At 45.1% G+C, this 16,734-nt stretch overlaps 2 protein-coding genes across 2 annotated transcripts in view; both read right to left on the reverse strand.

Moving 5' to 3' along the window:
* The window catches only part of LOC119457650 (gem-associated protein 6), a 166,611-nt gene that overhangs the window by 71,928 nt on the left and 77,949 nt on the right, over positions 1-16,734 (reverse strand). The gene's annotated exons all lie outside the window — the stretch shown is intronic.
* The window catches only part of LOC119458645 (CLK4-associating serine/arginine rich protein), a 41,475-nt gene continuing 27,685 nt past the window's right edge, over positions 2,945-16,734 (reverse strand). The window contains exons 14-19 of the mRNA XM_049670933.1: positions 12,806-12,845; positions 11,503-11,602; positions 10,321-10,379; positions 7,677-7,723; positions 4,417-4,620; positions 2,945-3,952 (exon numbers count right to left, since the gene is read on the reverse strand). Coding sequence (XP_049526890.1) covers positions 3,847-3,952; positions 4,417-4,620; positions 7,677-7,723; positions 10,321-10,379; positions 11,503-11,602; positions 12,806-12,845 — 556 coding nt within the window. The 3' untranslated portion in view covers positions 2,945-3,846. The remainder of the gene's footprint in view (positions 3,953-4,416; positions 4,621-7,676; positions 7,724-10,320; positions 10,380-11,502; positions 11,603-12,805; positions 12,846-16,734) is intronic.

The raw sequence follows: 16,734 nt of genomic DNA on the forward strand, positions 1-16,734 counted from the left end.
TGTCCGATAATTCGCAACATCTTGCAGTTCCTTCCGTGCAAGAAAAATCTGTCGGCGACTGTACTTATGAGTATAAAAGGTCAAATTCAATATAACATTTCGATATAATGAAGTGCAAATTTAATAGGCTTTATATCGATGATTAACTGTAGTATAGGCAATTGGCAGTTTATTAACCACTTAATTTTGCCAGTTGTCATACGTTTTTGCTATCACTGAACTAATAGCACGTAACCGCCGCTAAAATAAGAATCATAAGAAAGGTTGCGCAAAGGGGGGGGGGGGGGGGGGGCTTTATTAAAGGGAACCTGAAACGATTTTGACAATTTTGTACAAATGTACAGAGTCCTTCGGGTAGGTCCTTCTGATCATTAATTAACGCATCTGAGTGTTCCGCGTAAAGCGTGTAATTTATTATACGGCTTTAAAAAGGCACATCGCTACCGAAAGCAACACGCCAATCGGCTGAGTTTTCAGCTGCCCCTAACCAGGTGACGCGATTTGACCATATGACCTCAGTAGGACGAGCTATCCGAGTGGCTGCCCAGGGCGTGTCATCGATAACTTTTCCAACATTATGGAGAACAAATGTTCATAATAGTTGAAGTGTTAGTTAACTTGTTTCTATGAAAAGAAAGTAACAGAAAGAGAATGCACAAGGACAATGTATCACTACACTCTTGAAAGCACTTCTGGCACACAGCAAGTGTCGTCTGCTTGTGTTAAAACATGCTCCGTGTTGACGCGAGCTGCGTGGTCTGTGTTGGTCTCCATGTGTCTTTTCATGAGCACCATGGTTGGCCCTTGCGTTGTGGGCTGCAAATGTAGCGATCAGCGACATGACAAGGTGCGACATCATGCCACTCAGCAAGGCAAACATGCAAGTGAAAAGGCTACAGCGCTGGTTGTCAGTATCCGATCACCAACATCTACGCGTTTTAAGCCCGGCCCACATGGAGCGATTTTCTTGCGAAAATCTGGCGAACGGCCGCGCGCGGCGTCCACCTGGCGGCCGGCGGCTGTTCGCCCGGCGGCCGGCGGCTGTTCGCCGACGATCAAGGTGGGCTAAATATTTTCGCCGGCGATCCGCCGCTCGCCGGAAGCGGCGAGTGGCGTGGACCAATCAGGGCGCGGTCGCGTCCGACTTCCGGCCGCCACATTTGACTTGGCTAGCCAGCCAAAGAACATGGCGATGAAAGCTGCGCGAATCGCGTACAACGATCGGCTGATCATAGCCGTCCAGGCGCGACCAATATTATGGGATTGCTGCCACCCAGAGTACAAGAACTCACGGAAAAAGATCGTCGTGTGGCGTTGTCCGGACCGGTTCACAGCGCAGCTGGGCGTTTTCTGCGACTACTGAAAGGATGTGTCCGCGACCTTCTTGAGCAATTACTTCGAGTGCAAACTGGGAACGGATGTTTGCAGAACGCACAATTACCGCAGCACCTCTCATAAAACCGCGGATATCGCGGCTACGGTACAGTACACTGTAGCTACGGCATCTGTGGCTACGGTACCGCGGCGGCTGAACACGATTGCCACTGCACAGCGTGGCCAGCCCCAGCGATTATTCCGCGTCCTGCAGTCCATGTTTTGATAAAAAGTGACAGAAATTGTCAAATGGACATTAAACCTAGATAATAAGTCGTTTTATTTACCGCGATTACATAAAAAATGGTTTAATTGCAGATACAAAACTATTTTTTCACTGCATTTTACTGGGAACGAAATCACGCTGTTCTAGCAACACTGAAATCGTGGCGGCGACGGCCGCCTCTTTTTCGCCGCATGTGGGTGCAGCACGGCGGCGGCACGCTGCCGATCAGCCGCGCTGGTGCGGGCCGCGCGAAGTTCGCCGTGAAAGTTCGCTCCATGTGGGCCGGGCTTAAATTAGGCTGTCACTTCACACAGAAGGATTACTATATACCACAATAGTGTTTCGCGCGTCCAGTATTCGGGTAAACGCAAGCGCAAGTTGTCAGCGCCCGAGCGTTTTACGGGATGAGCGAAGGCACAAAGTGAACGGCATGGACGGTGCGGCCACCTGGTGGCACAGAGCTCAACCAGACACACTGCTACTATAGCAATAATCAAGTGTATTTTACTTTGCTGCTGGTGTAAATTTTTTTGCAGGAGCATCATCGAGAACACGTTTTTCTAGATGTTTAAAATGTTTTACACTTGGTTACAGCAATATTAGCTTTTTGTTTGGCTGGTTAAGCTGTGTGCCACCAGGTGGCTGGACCATGCAGACAGATCAGGCCGCTCACGAATGTCTGTGCTTAAGCTCCTTCATGGCAGCAATAGTAGTATGGAGGGGCTTTAGTTAACGCGTCCACCCATCCGTCAAAATGCTCAACTCGACTGTGGTTACCGGAATATCGGACACACTCAGCGCTGCGACAGAATGCTTGCAACAATGGTCCCAAACTCTCACTTGGGATTGACTGCCAGGCGGCTGGCGGACGTTGGAGAGGCTTCGCGTGCTGGCTCCAAGACAACCGAAGTAGACACGACGTCTCATCGTGACGCAGAGCCAGTGAAGGCGGAGCTTAGCCCTGAACGCTCGCCGAGCGAGTTGAGATAAAGCATGGCTATGGAGGAGGGTAACTTGTAATCGTCCATAGCTTTCTTAATACGAGACGCTTCACAAAAATTGTGGTGCGAATGTTTTACTGTAGCTGTACCCTACGCGTCTACAAAACTTGTCCTAGCTGTTTCAGGGACCCTTTAAGGAACAAGAACAGAATATCTGCATCAGGTAAAGTCACACGTACAAAAAGACATTTCTGTTGTCTGCACATACCAGGCTGTAGCAGAATACATAACCCAAACATACATAACCAAATCAGAAAAATATCAAATCTGACTGTCTAGTTGCCCACTGAATTTGGTATGTAATGTTAGATGTAATTTACATTACTTTCAATCTGGCAAGAAATTGTGGGGTTCACTTTATTAAGCAAGGGCAAAAGTTTGTTGACACAACTGTTTGACAGCACACAAAAGAAAAAATTAAGCCTAGAGTTCAAATCTTAGATTTACAGAGCACGGTACGCACACCACATACAACAGTGTGTCAGGGTGGCACCTTCTAGCTGCTCTTCGCACAAATGCACAACAAATATTCTTCTAGACCAAAAATTTCTTTGAGGCCTTTTAAGTAAATCAAGGCAAGCACACGGAAACAGCTGGCACACGTGTCTATCAGTACAAGAATTAAGGGAAAGCTTTAACTCCAGTTTTAAAGACAGCAGAGAAAAAAATGCTGCCAGAGGCATTTCAAGCGTAGTACTGAACCCTGGAAAAACCAGCTGTGACAACCGTCATCACATTTCCTAAATTGCTGACAACGAGCTGTGAATTGAGTCGACCTATGCGTAGCTGCACAATGCGGCTAAGACGTGAGAGACCAATTCGTGACAATGTCCCCACAGCTCTATCGTCACATCGTTCCATTTTTCCAAAGTGCTTCTTTTCAACAAATTGCTTGCTGATCATTAACACGCAGTTTTTGCGTAGTGGCAAGACAGGCAAGAGGACATGGGCAATATGAGGGAAAAAATAAAAACAAACATCTGAAGCATTCATGGGCCAAGAATTCTCCAGCACCCACCAGCACAGCTTGTATGACGTCCCCATCACAAGGCATTTCTTAACACTAGTATTTGTGTGGCGGTGCTCACCGATCGTCTCCCCTACCCCTTTCCCAGCCCCACACCCACTGGCAACACAGGGCCGCCACTCAGTCAGTTCACTTCACGAAGTTCATTTCAGTTCACATTTTCTCGGTCCTGTAAAGCTAGGAGCCAAAGCCCTAGTTGAGTGCCTTTAGAAGACACTTCAGTAGTCCACCAATGCCTTGGATGATGACCACGATGACGATGATGTCGTCGGTGGTCGTGATCGATAGTAATCTTGTGGTGGAGACCGTGACCTTGATCGGCTCCTGAATAGATAGGAACCGTGATTAGATTAGAAGCAGTATGAAATTTACTGTTTTAGGATTAAAAAACAAAACAGATCACCACTGACCTTACAATGCTTACATGTCTAATTCCTAGATTGCAACCAAAACTTTATTACTCTCTTAGCTCACACTTTAATCGCTATCTCACTTTGTCTACATCATTATCTGACTATTCAATATGGTCCACTTAAGCAAACACCTAGGCTGCAATAAAGCCACTACAACTTAAGCAGTTCGACACTGCCGCAAGAGGAAAATTGACAGTGTACATTAGGCTGTCACTTAAGCATTAAAATACACCCTGTATGACTTCATGCCTCTTGCAGCCGCAATCGGTAGTCTTATGCTAACTGGGTGTTCCTTATAAAGGTGCACCGTACTGCACATTCAGTGCTTCAAATTAAAAGCCACGGTTACCACAGGCCCCCCCGACTTCCACCCACCTTCGTCGTGAGTAGTACGTCGGATTTCTTGAGTGCTCCGGAGGGGTCGCGTATGACGACTCGCCTGGGGGCCGGGGTTCAGGACTTCGACTTTGGCTTCGCGAGCGGCTGCCAGAGCGACTGGAATAGCCGTCCCGGCCGTCTCGACTTCCATCCGGTTCATAGTCGTAGTCGTCCCTCTCCTTGTGCCTCTTCTCTCGTTCCCTAGGTGGCACCACCGTAAACACTAGGTCAGCCCGTGGACACAGGCTCACAGAGAAAGTAGCACCATGTGCACCCCCAACAGAAGCAACTTCCAGTTTACTTCAGAAAAAGAAAGAAGCTTAACAGAACCCCCGGAAAGTTCAAGCGACACGGAAGGAAATCAAGCAGAGTTAGATCGATAGACTATCAGTCTAGAAGTCTATAATCATTTCCTGTGTGACAATATATGCAACTTTGTTGTGTAGACAATTGTCACCGAAAGTCCGGCTGCTGCTCCCGAATTTGAATCTCCCGCAGTAAAAAGAACGAGTTGACATAATCCCCCACATGACCTGGCTCTTTGCGGCTTTCTGTGAATCGGCCAGTGCCGATGTCATGTGAAAGGTACCACTGTCCAAATTACAAGGATGGCACCACACCTGATTTTCCATTTTCAACATTTTCTCACTTACAGGAACTTCTCGCTACGAATGACGAATTTATTATAGGCTCAATCTTTCAATTCAACTCGACTTAATATTTTCCTTAGAGTCCTGTTCAGGATACCAACATGACTGCTGAATTATCAGTATAAGGTGGAGCAACCCCACTCCATGTGGGTACTAACACTGTCAGTGAAATATAGGGAAGGCCAGAAACCTCTGCTAAATCAAGTTACTGATAACCAAGACATACGTTGATCAGATAAGTAGATATGTGTGAGGTACACAAATGTGTATTGACGTAGATGTAATGAATTGACTCATTACATCCCGCAAATTTTCCCAACAAATGGTATTTGTTACCATTTCCAGCCACTCAGGCAAAATTTCTTCTGCTCCACCGGCACTACCATTTTCAATTCCCTAGACCAGAGTGGCTTTTTTCCCCACTGTATTTCTCTTTCCTAAGTACAGCTGAACCTCTATACAGTGAACATGGATCCACATCACCAGTGAACATCATATCCCATGTATTGAACATGAAAGTCAATCTAAGATGTTTTTGACAATAGCGTGTAACAAATGAACGCTTACAACGCATATCCGGATATAACAAAGGCATCTTTTTTTTTGGTTGGTTGTGACAGTTATTACTATGTTGGACTATATACGAGTCTCCTTTGTAGCTTTCATGCTAGTCTAGTCAATGCCAAATGTTACCGTTCATAATTCTCCCTTTACCAATAATTTTCTATCATTCTGAGACACATCCCTTCAGATTCTTAATGCAAAGTTTTTCACGGAGCTTCTTCTGCTGATGCCTAGGCTAACTAAATTACATTGCAGTTGGTATTCAATTGCTTAAAACTTTCCGTCACCAGGTGTATCCTGCCAAGCAAGTGTTTGGAGGTCAGTTCTGGCCATGAAAAACACCACCATATGGAAACTGAATATCTCAGCTACTAGCATGCAAACAATAAGTTAAAATCTATGCTTTCTTTTTGATGTGACAGAGAGAGAAATGCATTATTAGGAATGATTGAGCCTTACAAGACTGAAAATCAGCAACCTGTTCGATTCACACACGGTTTTTTTCACTCCACTTACAGTGCCACAGCCCTCGATTCTCCAGTGCAGAAGTGCAGCCCTTTTCGGAAGATGCATGCAAGTGTTCCACAACTTACAACATTTCTGCACAGCTGGCACTGCTTCCAGCACTTCAAAAGCTGTTGCAGGCACTATTTATTGACTGAAATGTTTCGTTATAGAGTATTTCTAGGCTTGTTCAATTACTACCATCGTCTGACCGGGCAAGTACCGCTCATGGCCAAGCACTACGGATGTCTTTTTAAAGATGCACTGAAAACACAGAAAAAAAAAAACGCTTGCGCTAAAAAAAAAAAACTAAATTTGCAGCAAAGGCCAGGCCGATGAATTTGTGGTCACAGCAAACACACGAGATAGCCTGCATATAGCATGCACATAGCCTGCCGTGGACTTGGCACTCAAATGAAAAGGGACATGCAACACAACGCACTGGCACCACGCGAAGCATATTCAATAGCAGTGCCATGGATCATACAATTTCCAACAAAAATAATAGAAGGAACTCTGATGCTGATGTCCATGATGCTAGTGGCCGTTCAGCCAGCGCAGGACTGTACTTCCAGCTTCAAACGGCCTTGTGGTGTTGCAAGTTCATAATTTTCAACAATCGTATTTAGGAAAATACGGTTGCTCGCAAATTCCTAAAGACAAAGCACCATAAAAAAAAAAAAGCACCCAAGAATGTCTCAAAGCAACAAGCACGTAGATTAGACAAATCCATGTACTATCTCCATCATTTCCACAGCAGCTCAGTGACAGCAGTGCCAGTGTTCCTCTAGTTCTTTGTGAGAAACTTAATGCCATGTCTCAGCGTTTTAGCACACCAAAAACACAGCGACAGTACAAAAGACACATTGACTGCTCTCAATCTCGTGGCTCAACTGATTTTTTTTAAGCTGGCTGTTTACCGTAAATACTGTTTCCCTCATACATGTTTCTCGCTTGTTCATGTCACAATTTATCAAGTTTGTACAAGTGTACTTGCGCAAGCTTTTACCCTGTCCGCTATGTGACACTCGTGAAAATAAATGTGTTGGAAGTGAAAGCTTTGTCTACGTCTTTAATACTGTCTCTGTGTGTCTTGTGCCCCTAAAAAGGTTATAACGGAATATCAACATGCCCGAACTTACATTCTTTCAAGTTATATTTCTGTGCCATGATCCATGCCTGTACATAACGGACCTCATAACAGGCTCCCGTAATCAACCGAGTTTATGAATGAGCCAACCGTTTCTCCTAAATTTTAGGATTTGCTTGGTGCTTCGCAGGATGCAAAGTTTTCTGCGCCCTATTAGGGCCCTGTAATGCAACCCCCACTCAGCAGTGAACATATAAACTGAAATGCGGGGCCGAGGTGATGCGGTATGACATCAGCGGTGGCAGCACGTAGAGAGAGATGGGGCATGGCTTCTGTGCTTGGCACAGAGCAGTGGGCGCAATTACCATCTCTGTCATCATTGGATCGGGCCCGTCCAACGGGAGATTTTCGGCGAAGGAGGAGCGGATCGAGAAAGACGCCGGACCTACCTCTGGCGAAGACGGAGGGCCATTCCCCGCAGTTCCTCGGCCCGATCCTGGTGGAGCAGAGAAAATGGTGGGATGCAAGCATCACATCAACTGACTGTATCGTCGAGTGTACGTACGGGTACGTCAGTCAGGCACTTACTAAGTGCCTGACCAACTGATCAAAATAAATTAATTCTGAGCTGTTATGTGCCAAAAGCACGATATGCTTATGAGACACGCCGTAGTGGGGAATCGAAGATTAATTTTGACTATACAGGGTTCTTTAAAATGCATGTAGACCTAAATACATCAGCGTTTCTGCATTTCGCCTACTTCGAAATGCGGCCGCCACAGCCGGGAGCTAACCCGTGACCTCAAGCTTAGCAGCAGCTACCACAGCAGGTCAGGTGTCTGAATCGTTGAATTTATCCGACTCAGTATGACCGGTTGAACTGACTCCTAGCTTGAAAGAGATTCTACTCTGAAATGACTAAACCACTGAGCATTTCTACAGGGGTTTATGGACTGCCTTGGTCAGAAACCTTCTTTGATAGGTGGTGTCCGAAACACCATGCACATTTTGTCATTGACAAGACAAGCAGGCTATGGCATGTAGTTTGAAGATGTGCTGTAGTTTCAGCACAACAGCCCAAAGAACAACTAGGATTTGTTGCGCCTACCTGTCCCTCACGTTTTCGAGCAGGCGTTTATGGAGTGGGTGACTAATCACGACTAGCCACCATGCCCTTTGACAGTGCGTAGCAAAGCTCATGGAAGCTGCGTCTCGCTCATGTAAGTGGCAACAATCGTGTTATGCCGAGAGTCATGGCCTCAAAGATTACAAACGCATTGCACTGTAAACAGAGGGGCAACACAGCAATCACAGAGGCCAGGCGTGAAACTATTGCCCGTTTCAGCAACAAGTCGACAAACGACATGCCTGCATACTGCTTCCTGACCTCTTATGCCACTAACAAGCCATACCTTAAGACAAAGCCAAACCTGTGACATCACAGGGAGCCGGTGCAGAAACATCCAGGTGGCATCGCCACCCGTCTTATGTTTATTTTTCATCATTTCTGGCTTGCCAAACCTTCACCTGTGGGAAGAGGCTCACCAATTTTCAATTCTGTTAGTGATATAGTAATCTAATACATCTCTAGTGAAAGTGTATTCAGGGTTCTCTCCAGAAATTTTTTAGGGATGGACCCCATCTTGCGATCGGGGGAGGGGGGTTACACACGCAATTGAGCCTCTCTCTCTGTCTTGCCGATACCGCCATTCTACCATTTTGAATTGCAAGTTCACCAATTTTGCATTTTGGTTGTGTTAACAAACTAACGCGAGCTAGCCATGCATCCTATGGCAGTCACCAAACTTCACCGGGACAAAGAAATGCACAGCTCGTCGCTGTCAAAATGCATGCGAAACACACGCCGGTGATTCAAATCTACATCAGCCAATAGGATCGAGCACTTCCTGTGTCCACGTGGCAGCAGTAACGAATCGTGATGCTAGTTTTCTTCATTTTTTTGTTCGCTTCTTTTGCTTTTATTTCTGTAGTGCAAAGGCACTGCAGTTATCTGAAGCCTAGATCTCTCCTCCTTAAAATGGATCTAAAATGGCAGCGTTGTATACCCAGCAGGTGCAATGGCACCTGCTGACAGCCAACTTTCTACACAATTTTTGTCGAAATCGTAGTAAAAAAAATGTGACTTTTTTTTTCAATTTTTACATCACTTATCTTTTTAACATTTCCCCACATGATAGAGGAACCTCTGACTATCAAAAATATTGACCGGTCAACCGGAGCAGCAGGCGGCAAACCGGAGCGGTGGGTGGTAAATCAGAGGGGTGGGCGACATTTGCACCACCGCCCACTGTGGGGAGAACCCTGTGTGCATCATAAGGGCAAGCTTTAGCTCGGGAACTCCTATCTAAATACATGGGAACAGAGCAATCATTTCTTTCGGCATACACTGCACCAATTTTGATGAGGTCTGCTGCATTTAAAAGAAAAAGTTAAATATAGTAACAGTAGGAAGTAGGTTTTCAATGGCACTACAAATCACCCCATAGAAGACAAAAATAATGACAACCGAAATTTCGAATGCCTTACAGCAGCTTCGTTCGATAATTCCGTCTCCCCCTGCACAACCGCATGTTATTAACGACGTAACATGTTTGTAATTAAGCGTTGTTTACATGCAATGTATCGGCATGGCAAGGTGTCAATAAATTGATGAAAATCTATAGGAAACCCCTTGCTGGTCTGCGAAAGGCATCAGGCTTGCGTTTCTTTCACACAGACCCAAACACAACTTTTTTTGCCAATTTATATAATGAATATCGAATAAAATGAAGCTATCTTCGTTTTGACATTGACTTCATAGTATTGTAATGAAGAACGCCAGGACATAGGCAGCAGGATTGCGAACAGCACCGCGTGCCGCGGAGGCTCGAGTTCCGAGACTGTGCTCGGTGAAGCGTGCTACCCGTCATCGGCCCTTCGTCGGATAAACCTCCTTTATTGTATCAAAGTCCACTTACTTGGCACAAAACTAAGGGGTGCAACTAAGCCTACACATTGAATAGCACGCTGTACTCAACCAGGAACGGAGAAACAGTGATAAAAAAGAAACAAGTCGTCTGGGAGCATGCTCACCCAGCGTTCCTGCTGAATCTTGTCCTGCTTCTCACGTTCAGCCCGCTTGTCGGCCTTGTCTGTGGGGTGGGGAAAAAAAAATTAGAGGCACATGACAAGAGGTGCAGTAGCACATAAAACAATGTCTTACAGCGGCACATATGCAGGGTGTTTCAGCTAACATTAGGGAAGGTGTTGCAATGAGCGTAGTTAATGCTTTCTTCAATCACGGGTGCTGCAGTGTGCAGGTGCATAATCATGCTGTAGTTTTTGTAATTTGGGCGCTACAAGTAAAGCGTGGGAAAAATAATTACACACCACATACTAACACGCTGAAAACAACCAAATGCCATTATTCAGGGCACAACAACAACTTCCCCACTGAAACACACCCAATTTATTCATTTGCTGAATTAATCTCTAGCTAGCCAAGTTAGCCAATGAAAGCCCGTTCATATGAAATCTCTTAATTCGAAATGACCAATAATTTGAACTGCTCTGTTGGTCCTGGAAAAGTCTTATGTATTTGAATAGAAAAAAAAACTCCGGCGAATTCGAACTTCAAGAACCGCCCAAAGGTTATTTCGAACAAAATTCATTCCTCCAATGGACCCATTTCGGACAAGCTTGAGCCAAAGATGAAAGTTCGATGTGTCGCTAGCTACAGTAATGTCGCGTGCCGAAAAAAATGATGTGGAAAGAATGTTGGGCACATGAGAGGATGGCGCACATCAAGCCCCCATCCTTCAACTCCCCCTCGCATGTTTTCCCTTGCACCCACAGCAAAGGACACCCAAGCTGTGATCTTATCGCACTTGTACTTTATATGGAACCTAGGCTTCTTCCAGCATATGTCATCACATGCTTATGGAGGAAAAATAGGAATTTTTGAACACAAACCCAGTGGCAGTGTAGGTTTTGCACGCCGTACCGCACAACTAATGGGGTGGTATATTTAAAGGGGGTCTTTTTAGCTCTAACTCTATGTTATTCTACTGAATTTATTGTCCCCCTACGGAGTTGGAATTAACGAGATTCTACTTCACAAAAAATACTCCTGGGATGGAAGACTACTGATGACCAAACAGTCGGTCCCCATGGTCAGATATAGCAGGTTTTTTCTTTTTAGGCCACTAACATTAGCTGGGACACCTATAGATTGATTGACTGATTTTGAAGAAAAAAGCAATGCGGAGCACTTACACTGCTTGTTGAGGGCAGCCTGCATCTTCCGCTTGAGCTTCTCCCTCAACGTGAGACCTCCCGTTCCTCCACCAGCCACTGCACCGGCACCTGCTGGTGTCTAGAAACAAAGAATGGGCCACCAACGTTCAGTCAGACAAGAGCGCCCATTAGCAACACATACTGCATTTGCTCACGCTGCTGGTGGAAACGCAGAACAAGCCGCAAATTTGAAAGAAGTACAAAAGTACCACCTGAAGCACAATCTTGGTTTCACCCTTAAAAACAGTGGCAGCTGGCACCCGACTTGACTTTAACAATTTGTTATTATGTCTAATAGCAATGACTTGTCACTGTGACTACTTTGTAGCTACGGCAACGTCATGGCGCAACTACTGGTTATCAGCTTCTACTGCTAGCTACAGGAGATATGTTCCCTTAAGGCCATTTTCATGTTCATATGACATCTACAAGTCACCTAACGGACTAATGTTTTGTAAAAGTGGTTACATGATACCCAGATCCCACATACACTAAATCTGTCTCAGGTCAGCTAAGATCTTGTGTTCAAAAAAAATTTATTTCGTGCCGGTTGGGGTCTCTCAAACTTTTGCTCACAACTGTACACATTCGGGCATGAAGTTGTACCTACAGTCTTGCAATGCAAATGGCAAACAAAGGAGTTCACAGCAAATAAAGTTACCCGATATTTACTAATCAGGTCTTCACACAAACAGGCGAGCGCTATTTCTCGAGAAAAAGCGCAGCTGCCTTATTTCTTTCAATATCCAGGGAAGTCATAAAAGCAACAAGACAACGTTCTGCACACGCCAAATCCAAAATTTATTGCTTACCACAGCATCTTTCCAGTGGTCAAAAACAGACCATTGAACAAGCACATATACACAAGGACAAGGACTTGTGTCATTATGTCATGATGACACACATTAAGAAAGTAACGATAACCAAAATTTGATAAAGACACTTGTCTTACTTAGAGGAGGAAAGTTACTTCCTTTAGTGCCTATCCAAGAAAAAATGTTATCTCCCCCAAAAAGGCTTGAGAAAACATTTTCACACTGGACGGCAGTTCCACATCAATATCAGCGAGGGCATGGTGATATGAACAAGAGTTGTAATGCGGAAATTCGATAACCAAACAAATTAAGTTCTTCGTTTTAGAACTCTAGAAAAAAATATATATGAGGGTTTCTTTTTTTTTTTTTTTGTATCCCAAAGGAATGAATCCTGTTGTTTTGGTAAACTTGGTTGTGGGGGGAGAGGAGGTAAGTAGAAGAGAAAGTGAGACCAAGAGCTTACTGACTTTGGAGGCAGGACCTGGTTTACCCACAGAGACGTTGGGTCTGCAAGAGAAGAGAGAGACGGCAAGGACACTTACTACAACGAAAAATAGTTATTCTCACAGAAACATGTGCCATTTAAGTTTGCAATGTTTCATCCACACACACACTTAGTCGCAGCAGAAGTCGTCACTGATGATGGCACTGTGCTGTGCCATCATTCAGTGTATGATGACATTTAAAAAAATTTATTCGCAGATGCACGCCGATCTCACGACTGATACATCAGAGATGTAAAAGCTATATAAGTGAGTTCTCACACTTTGGAAGTACTAGGGGTCTGTTTGCTGGCTCACGACCGCACTCGAACGCAGCTGCAGCGTTTGAGCGCGGTCGGGGCTAGCTGTTCTTAGCGATCGCCCCCAAACTGCAGCACCATGGCCTCGGCTTTCACCGCTGCAGCTGTACAACCTCCTAGCGGACCTCCAACATGAATCCTGTATAACACGATTCAAGAAAGAACAGCTGCAGATTACCAATTAAAAAAAAAAAAAGAAAACTGCATATAAGTGATCTATTCGAATGAGATACAGTCAAACCTCGTTAACATGTACCCACTTAATGTTAACTGCAGTTTAAACATAGTTGCAATGGTTCCCCCACCCAGCCCCCATTGAACCCCATGTACTGGTTGACCACTTAAGTCGTAGTCGCTCATTACCCACATAATGGTTAGTGCGCACTATTTTTTCTTTCTTGTTCTACACGCACAGTAACAAAATTGGCAAAATCTCGTGCGCAGACGTTCGATTCTCGAGTTGCGACACCCGGACGACAGTCGCCAGCGATAGTGAACTTAAAACATGGCCACCATGACATATTTCCTGCTCAAACAGCTGTTGCCGATTGTTGTGCACAAAAGCATGGCCTTTGAGACTGGCTCTCGGTAACGCGAAGAAGCTGCCAGTAGGGGATGCAAATTCGCTATCGCCGTCGAATCCAATTCAAGTAGTAGCCACGCAAAAACACATTTTATTGCGAAGCGCATTTCTGCCATCACCGAGGACATCACTTTGAGGTTCCGTATAAAGTACAAACACGGCAACGTCATCGCCGTATGCTGTATGTGCGAGTGAAAGCTTGCGAGGGTCAGCCAACTCAATCTCACGAGCACGAGTGAGAAAGGTGAGGCGGAAGCGCGCTTCTTACACCATGGTGGCTCGTGAGACACGGCAGGGGAGGCAAGCAAGGGAGGAGTTTACTCCGGCGGTAACTGCATGGGCGCCGTATCTTGAAAACTATCTGCGAAATGGAAAAAGTGCGCGCCCACGCAGGCCTCATCTTCAAAGCGATCTGCAGACAAACTGCAACTAATGCCGGTAGCTTCGTATGCACTGTGCTTTCAACGTCGAGTTCGCATTGAAGCAAGAGACTGCACGCTCGCTGCTGCCGCGCCTCCTCACTCCAGCATTCTGACAGAGTTTTTGCAGTCATCAAGCGAGATGTGTTCATGTTTACCTGTGCACGCGTTGCACCATGCTTGTTAATTTAGTTAGTAAGCGAGGCCTTGGACAAACTGGCTCGTGGTTTATCGAGTTCGAAGATGCTGTCGCCACAGCAAGGCCACCAAGGCGGCAAGTGAAGACCACCAATTTTTTGCTGCCTACCCACAAATAAAGCGCGACTGAAGGTGTGTTTGAGGGCATTGTGACGTAGTTCTTCTCCGGCCGGTAATTAGCCACTAAACTGGCATTGCCGGTGTTAATTAGTACATAGTTTAGTGCGTACCTAAACGTCGTTCCCGGCCGACTAGGTATTAACTAGGTTTGACTGTATATGCAAAGTAACTTTATAGGCAAATCAGTTCTGTGGAATTTTGCAAGGCGGAGGAAGGTTCATAAAAAGAACAATTTACATCCACGCGTATTACGAAGCTACAAAGGAAACCCAAATGTTTTTTTTTTTTTTTTTGTAGCTTCATGCTACGTACGGGTGGATGTCAATTTTTCATTTAATAAAGTAAGTTATTTTACAGTGATTGAGCATTGCATTTCGAATCAAATGACACATGTTGCCTTGCATTTACATTTGTTATCGACATACGCCGTCGCACGTCAGCCTTTGCCTCACAAAAATCGTCGCGGAACTCCTCTTGACAGCTTCGTTGTAAAACATTTAGAGCGGCCCTGAAACACCTTTGTTTGAAAGTGAGCAACACGTGGGAATGAGTGCGTTGCCTTTCAAGGAGTATTTTCCGGGGCAAATTTTTTAAGACCTAATCTGACCAAAATTATAACGAATGGTGAAACGTAGACGTAGCCTACCCCCCTTTCCTCTCAACTCGCCGATTCATATCAGCTGGGGAGGTGCAGATCGTAATGCACTGCCTACTGTTCCTTCCTTGATTCATGTTACCAGCGCAACTTAAAAGGGACACAAAGTGCAGACAGACTTTACAAACACTGCTTTCCTGGTATGAAAGTGCGAAATTTATAAAGTATTTCGTGCATCTCAATGACAGCCAAAAAGTAAAAGTGACTTTCTCAGTGCAGGTTTTGGCAATGCCCCGAAGGCTTTCTTGAGGGCATCGGAGGCAGCGTACGGTTCTTCTAACTTCTCATTTCACAATCACAATGGGGTGAAGTGTGGCCACAAAATATTTGTAGACCATTTTTTGTACCAACCGGCACAATTATATGTCTTAGGCAGCACGCTCCAAAGATGCCACAACAGACAGGCCTAACATCAGCATGATGCAATGCATAGGCATTCGCGAAAATGTCAGGGAGAACCGAGATTATCTGTAGCACCAAATTGACAAGTAGTGCCGTTAAGGGTGGCTGATGCTCAGATTTCTAATATTACTTTTGCTGTTTGCTTTTCTCCATGTCAGATAAATTTGTTGTGAAAACGTTATGGTTCCTGCAGAAATCATTGAACCAAAAATAAACTTTTTTGTGTCCTGTTAATATTATGCCGGTATCATAACTCAAGAATCTGGCAACCAACTCGCCGGTGTAACAGCCTTCCTTATCGCTCCCTTTTTATTTTTGCAGTGAGCGTCTGGTAGCCACTTGACGCTAGCATTTCAGAAGGGCGCCTGACAACAACAAAGCAGTCGTGACATGACAAGTGAGATGCACTAACAACTAAAGCTACTCTTTTTTGCTAGAAAATCTGGCAGGGCATGCATGCATGTGCCCAATGGCTGACGTCTATGAGCTGTTCGCACGGGCATCGATGTCATTGCAGACATGGCGTAGAGAGGAAGATGCAGGAGCCTAGAAAGCTGTAGGAGAGAGAGCAAGCAATCTACCGTATTTACACGATTGTAAGTCGACCGAATTTTTTAAATTTGAAAATGTGAAGTGGGAGGTCGAAACCGAAATATGGCACCGCCAATAAAAGGAGACAAACGAGTTATCATGGCCGCTGCAATGTAGTTACAATTTTATGTTTTCTCTACAGCTCTACCCGTAGCGTTCAGGTATTCTGCATGTTTGTTCTGAAGGGCTTTTTAACATTTTAAAAAGCTTTACAGCACACACAGCACTAATGGTTTTGTTGATAGTTGATGGAAGGGTCGCTGTTCCGATTGCGGCGGCACTGACTCTCGGAATGGCGGTGCTTCAGGGGAGTATCGGTAGTTCATGGAAATGCCGACGCCGCTCATGTGTTTCTCTTTCTTTATAGCTCTACATTTTACTTGACTGCCGGCTATGTGTTACTTATAAATTTTTGTTATGGAGTGAGCCCATGAGTATGCCCTTTTTTTTTTCCTGACACATGTGACATGGGGGGTCAACTTACATTCGAGTCGACTTACAATCATGTAAACACGGTATTATGCGAGGTGGCAGGTTCTCTGCTGCAAGCAGCAGCATATTTGGCTTGCGTATTCATGGCAACACTGTCTACAGGTCGACAACGTACCTCATTTAATTTTTTTATT

Source organism: Dermacentor silvarum, chromosome 7 (assembly GCF_013339745.2).
Source record: "Dermacentor silvarum isolate Dsil-2018 chromosome 7, BIME_Dsil_1.4, whole genome shotgun sequence".
NCBI lineage: Eukaryota > Metazoa > Arthropoda > Arachnida > Ixodida > Ixodidae > Dermacentor > Dermacentor silvarum.